Source organism: Xylocopa sonorina, chromosome 5 (genome assembly GCF_050948175.1).
Source record: "Xylocopa sonorina isolate GNS202 chromosome 5, iyXylSono1_principal, whole genome shotgun sequence".
NCBI classification, from domain to species: domain Eukaryota; kingdom Metazoa; phylum Arthropoda; class Insecta; order Hymenoptera; family Apidae; genus Xylocopa; species Xylocopa sonorina.
In genome coordinates, this window is record NC_135197.1 from 6,974,089 (window position 1) to 6,980,513 (window position 6,425).

At 42.1% G+C, this 6,425-nt stretch overlaps 1 protein-coding gene across 4 annotated transcripts in view; it reads left to right on the forward strand.

Annotated features, from left to right (window-relative positions):
* LOC143423722 (uncharacterized) overlaps positions 1-469 on the forward strand; it is a 195,446-nt gene extending 194,977 nt beyond the window's left edge. For 2 of the 4 annotated variants that reach the window (XM_076895243.1, XM_076895242.1), the window contains one exon: positions 46-469. In XM_076895243.1, coding sequence (XP_076751358.1) covers positions 46-277 — 232 coding nt within the window. In that variant the 3' untranslated portion in view covers positions 278-469. The remainder of the gene's footprint in view (positions 1-45) is intronic. The other 2 variants (XM_076895240.1, XM_076895241.1) reach the window with 1 other exon arrangement.
* The last annotated feature ends 5,956 nt before the right edge of the window (positions 470-6,425 follow it).

Genomic DNA, 6,425 nt, shown 5'->3' on the forward strand with positions numbered 1-6,425 from the left:
TAACTGAAAAGCCCTGTCACTCGCTCACATCAATCTTCTTTTCAGGCTCCCAGAAACCCAATTAGCTGAGAGGCTACACGGCGATCGTTACTACGCGGAGACGAGGATACCAATGTCGCCTACGACGATCCACCCGACACCGGGACACTATCCGAGCAACACGGGCGTCAGGGTGGACCTTGGCAACCACATGGTCGGCACCGACAACCTGCACACGATCCTCCGTACGGACAACAATCCGCGGAGTTTGAACACGAAGAGCTACTACTACGGCTGACAGGAGGAGGGGGGTGTCCCGCGCGAGGGACGACCCCCGTCCTTGAGCCCGGTACCGGAAGTGAGCACGCGGAAGTACTGCTTTTAATCGAGAGGACCGATTTTTCTTTACCACACGACACCCGCCGGCGAACGAAGCCGCTGTACGAGCCAGGCGTTCGATGCCCAGCGAGAACGGTGTACACGGTCGTCGATCGGAATCGTTGCTTCCTCGAGCGGAAGTCGAGGTGCCTCTTCGTCCTGGTACCGGAAACAAGCACGCGGTGGTCGCGTCCTTCTATTTTTTTTCTTTCTCACCCTTCCTCCATTCCCTTTTCTTTTCGCATAAACTTATGTCTTAAAATGCCCGAGGGAGAGAACGGACGTTCGTTTCGCGCGAGAACAGAGTTCCGCCGCAATCGCAACACCCAGGAGATCGTTCGAAATCGGAATTTCGAGGTGAATTCCCGCGCGAGTTGCTTTACAGCGACGAACGTGACACGGTCGATCCGTGTAAGTCAAACAGAGGTAGACGGGTGTAAGCTTAGCCAGGTTCTGAGCGTTGCAGACGGATAAAATCGTTTCATTACTGCGCTCTCGACGGCGGAAGGCGAACGAGAACTCGGCCAACAGGGAGATGTAACGAGTACGGTGTAAATACGCCGGTCGGTCCACTGAGAACCTGGGCTCTGTCGATGTACCGAGAGATGCTCGGAGAATAACAGTGAGGATTCAATGAAAATTCTCCGACCATCGATCGAACGAGGATACTGTAAATTCTCATTGTTTGTTGAGGATGCTGTTATTATTGAAAAAAAAATAGGTTTCCCGATAACAGTTTTTAACGAAGAGTCGCAATTATATAGGGCTGGGCGCATATCGAATGAAAGGTATAGATACGTCGATTACAAATAAAGAGAATAAAGAGTTTTCTATGCGAACGGAACTTGTCTTGCGACCGGTACCGGAAGTGGACGTCTGAAACGTCGCAGCTGTAGGAATGACTAGCATCGTGAACGAAATCTTGACATCCACGTGATCGAGTTTATTGAGGAGGAATCATTGGAACAAAAAAATGGTATAAAACATCGATAACGATGGTAAAAAAAAATCCTTACTCTGAATTCTTGTTAAAAATTTTCGAATTACTCGTTTGGACATTGAAAATTCTGATATGCTTGACTGATGCGTGTTTATTTCTTCATGTTAACGTACGAAACAATTTTTATATTAACGGGCGCAAGTTGTCAAAGTCTAGATGTGCCAGCAACAATGGAATTAAATGTATCACTGCCTGTTTAACGGTAATAACGAGAACAATAGAGAAAATCACGCACATACTTCCTTTGACGAACGCGTAATACATATCCGCGGACATTGTGTACAGCAATAACGGAGCCAGCGTTTCTTTTCGTTCGAAAAGCCATTACTTCCTGTCGAAAGATCGAGAAGACTGTCTAAAAAAAAAAATATATCACTGCCTGATCGACTAGAAAGCGAAATACGGGTCCTTTGTTACGAACCAGTTCTCTTCGATTTTTCTCGGAGCGAGCTACGTTATCAACGTTACCGCGCTCAACGTTCGACCGTACGGGATAAGAAAAATGGAACAAACGTTGATAACGTAGCGGTGTACTGATAATAATTTTTCTAGCGTAAACCTAATAGTACGCTTTCCTCGCTCAAAAGACAGAACAGAGAGGAACGAGACTTTATGTGTGGCTGAAAGAAATTCAAATCATTTCGGAACGCAGCAATTTTATTTTAAAAAGTCACCCGTTCGAACCACAAATTGTAGCTTCAGAAATGGTACTTTAACAACGAAACTACCGCTCAGTTTTTGCGTAGCGAATAAAAATGGAAACAAGCAAAGACGGCATAATGTAGCGTTTGAGGGCGAAAATTTGTGCAATTTAAAAAAATAAAGCCACGCATAACGAAACGTCTGCAACATTAGTCGGGAGTATCGCTCAAATCTCTCTCGATTAAAAAGCTCAGTGCACCAGTAAACGAACGGTAGGCGATCGAAGGATCAATGTTGCATTCGATGGACGAACGAAAACGACACGATCGAACGACACGAATCGACGATCGATCGATATTCCCTGAATAACCTGAATCCATACCACCTAGCACCCTAAGAAAAAAGACACCACATAAAAAAAAGAACAAAAAAATAAAAAATAAAAAAAAGAAGACAAACGAATCGAACGCCTGATTTCGATTAAATCGGTACGGACTTAATCGTGTAGCCGCAAGGAGACAGGAAATCGGTCGATCTCAACGAAGTTACAGCGGTTTTGTATCACGAATACACGCGCAACCAAAAAATAAAGAAGAATGAAAAATAGCCACCAGAAGTAAATAAATAAAACGCACCGCGGAACGACTTTTATAGAGAAATGATCTGTATGTATATCACGCTGTAAATAGGAACAATGTAATTTACTGTAACTGTTAAGGGATCCGAGCAGAGAGTGTGTACGTATGTGTGCGGGAGAGACATTGTACCCAATATCAAGAGTGTGACATAATCGAAGGAAGTTTCGTAGTAGACGGTTTAACTCTTCGTGCCATCGAGTCGAGGATCGAGATCGAAAGGATCCGAGTGGAGAGGAGATGTGGTCAAGGTTTTTGGATGCGTCGAATCGACATTAATCTACTGTTACTCTTCAACGTTGCAAATCGCATTTTATCTCGACGATTAGGGTATGATTTTACCAAAACGAGTCGATCAGTTTCGAATGACTGCGACGTTTGTTACGCAGAATTATCACGACTGTGCATTTGCCTTAAGACTAAAGAGTCTTTCCATTCGATTGTAACCGCGATTCCAGGAATAATTTTGCATTTAGTGCGTTTCTGATCGAGTAGATTTTATTCTAAGGCATCGACGTGATTACATCTAGAACGGCGAGATTTTGATTATATTTCTAGTCGATTTACAATCCTCCTGTAAATCGAATCTATATAATGTTAAGGTATTGATTTTACTAAGTGAAGATTCACAGTGCCATTGGTTCTAATACGATTATTATTATTTTTCTTACCTGCGTATAATCTGTAATAGGTGATAATTTTAATACTACTAATTTGTACAATAATTAATTAAGCTGGAATTCCGCATATCCGCTCGGGTGCGCTATGGTCAAATAAGGGGAACATACGGTACATGGAATATTTTAGGTATCGATTTCATTTAATATCCTGGAAATTTTGAATGGCTTATTGAAACAGCGCAACGTGTTACGAAATTACAAAAGGAAGGCGTTCGTGCACTGGATTGGAGAATTTACTACAAAAAAGGTACCCCAGATTTTGCTAGATATTCGACTGGACTAGGTCAAGTGAAATTATCTGAGTTTAACGTTCGAATCCTTTGGTGCTTGAAGTATAATTGAATTTTTTAATCTTTTTCACCCCACGTGATAACCTTTTCTTGATCAAATACAACAATAAATTAATCACGTTACGCGTTACTTACCGCCATGATATTAGTGCTATAATAAATACTCTCCGATCTCAGAGGCCGGCACGCGAATTTCAATTATCACACTCCATTTGTACCAACCGAATTCATTCTCGTAAAACGGATTCTCACGCGTCAGGGAATATAAACGCCAGAATGTAACAATGCACGCCATGCCAACAATAATACAATCTCTGCAACGAGTTCTGCGCGCAACAAACGATTTTCAAGTGGTTCAACTCGACAATAGACCGTCCTTTAATAACAGCGAACCCTCTATATATTTGTGAAACAATTCATCTGACAATACAGATCGTTTCGGCTACAAAACCTGCCATAATTAAACGTTTAAATAGAATACTGAAAGTATCTAATACGCCACTGGAATACTAAACGCGTTACTATTTTTACCTCACTTACTATCGACAAAAAATTAATTTATTATATGATTTTTGCTTCAACACAAAATAACGAATCACATGCGAATCGTTTCATCGGCCATATTGCGACGAAAGTAGCGATGCAATTAAATGACTGCTCGGTTTTGTTTCGATCGCCAAAAATTCATAACTGGATGCGAATCATTTTTGTTAATCCTATTACTGTGAAAATTAAAGAGCGACACGATGATATGTATTAACAGAGCCGTAGAAAAAGAGAATTTCGTGAAATACGCGCTGCCAATGAGCCAGTCAATCATCAATTCCACCAGTTCGAGGATCGTGAAATAAAATCTGTGCCGTGCCGTTGATTAGATCGCGCGGCGGTACAATCCACCATGGCCGTGTTTTTAATTGGTCTGGCTTAATTAAGCCACTCGTGCGGGATTGTAGCGAGTCACACTGGTCTCCAGGAGAATTCTAATTGCCGGAAGAACGCTGTTTCTCCGCCCTTTTATTCTCGTTTCTCAGCTGTTTCTGAACGCGTTCTTCCTTTCGTCGCTCTATCTTCCAGCGTTCTGCTCTGATTTATTATCGCGAGATGCAAAGGACCGACCAATTCATCGCCGGCTCGCTTCATTATTCCATTCGTTATCGCGCTTAGAATATTTCTCTGTACGTTTAAGTGATCGTTTCTTTTTTTTTTTTCTTATTTTACGCGATCTCATTTTTCTACTACCGCGTTCTGATTTTACTTTCTACTATTTCCAGCAATTATTCTGTTAGTCGAGGGTCACGTACGGGACACGCGTAGATGGTTTTCAATAGTTTGCCGTGGCTCCGATACGCGCCATTGGTACTGGCTCAACGGAATGAAAGAAATTGGAATGAATGCATCCAATGATGCATCACGATGTAGCGATATGCGTGTGTGTCGGGTGTGAAATGGTTAATACCGTTCGTAGATTCACGTAACGCACCAGGTATTTAGAGAGCATTCTGTTTTTACGAATAAATCTTAAGTGTTAACGTGTACGATGCATTTAGTACTCTGTATTGGTAAACCATCGCTTGCAATTTAATTTTTACGTGTTACTATGAGTATTATTCACTTTATGCTTTAACATCTTTCATGCAATTAACATTACCAAAGAAGCTAATTTTTAACGATAGTTAAATTATTCCTGTATCTTCAGATTTCTTATTTCTTAGTATTCATCTCTGAGAAACAGATCGCGTATAATTATTTTCTAAAGGCATTTTTACATCTGTTTTTGTACTTTGGATAATAAGTACGATCGCCATTTATATTAATGTATTTAATTGTCCAAATTATCTTTCGCGAACACGTATCATCGTACACAATTAAGGAAGCGTGTAAAATTGTACCAAAGACAAGTTATTAAAGCATCGATCGATAGGGGAATAATTGAAGCACCCAGGAAGGAACTTACGGCTTTATCAAATTAATTTCATCTTAATTCTATGCAACTAGAAAGTATACGATCGTCCAGTATCTTTCAAAGTACAAAGCATAAAATGTTGCAACTAATAAAATCCAAGCGCAATTTTCGTCGATCGTATCTCCAGTGACACCATTCACTAGCAAAAATGTCCATTTTCGTAATATCCATAATTCTCGTATCGATCTGCGATACTACCATGCACCTTTTTACCTTCGAAAATGTTCGCGTCGCGTAAGAGTTCCTTCCGGGTAGCCGATGGATGGCCTCGTCGCCGAGGCGACTTGTTCGAAGCGCGGAGTGCCTGACGTTATTTCGCGCGGAGCGTTTCCAAGCGACGTACGTGCGCGACTTGCCGACTAAAATGCAAATTCCCGTTAAACGGATCCTTCGGGGAAGTTGGCGGAACACGCGTGTCCTGTGGCGAGACGCGCGAGCGGGGCGCAACGTGATTTATCACGCCGCACGGGAAACGGGAATTCCGTGACGGGAAACGCGCGATGGAGGAGGCGAGTTGACAAGCCTGTTGAAATTTGGGGGATCCTGCGCGTCCTGCGACACGTTCGACGCTCAACTTTGACGAGATAAGTCGTGGAATTCGAGGACTTCGGACGAACTGCGATCGCATCGCGATTCGTGGTTATTTCCTTTTGATTTTCTTTTTTTCTCATTATTTATACTTTTTGAAATGCATTTTTTAAATAGAAAATTCGTAACACAACTTCTGCGAAGTAACTCGATCCCATACGATCTTTTTCCACGTTTGGTTTAACGGAGCTATTAATTTCGACATTAACGCCGGTGAAACGACTCTCCGTGGACAGCTTCGCAAAACTATTCCATCTCGGAGACGCGATT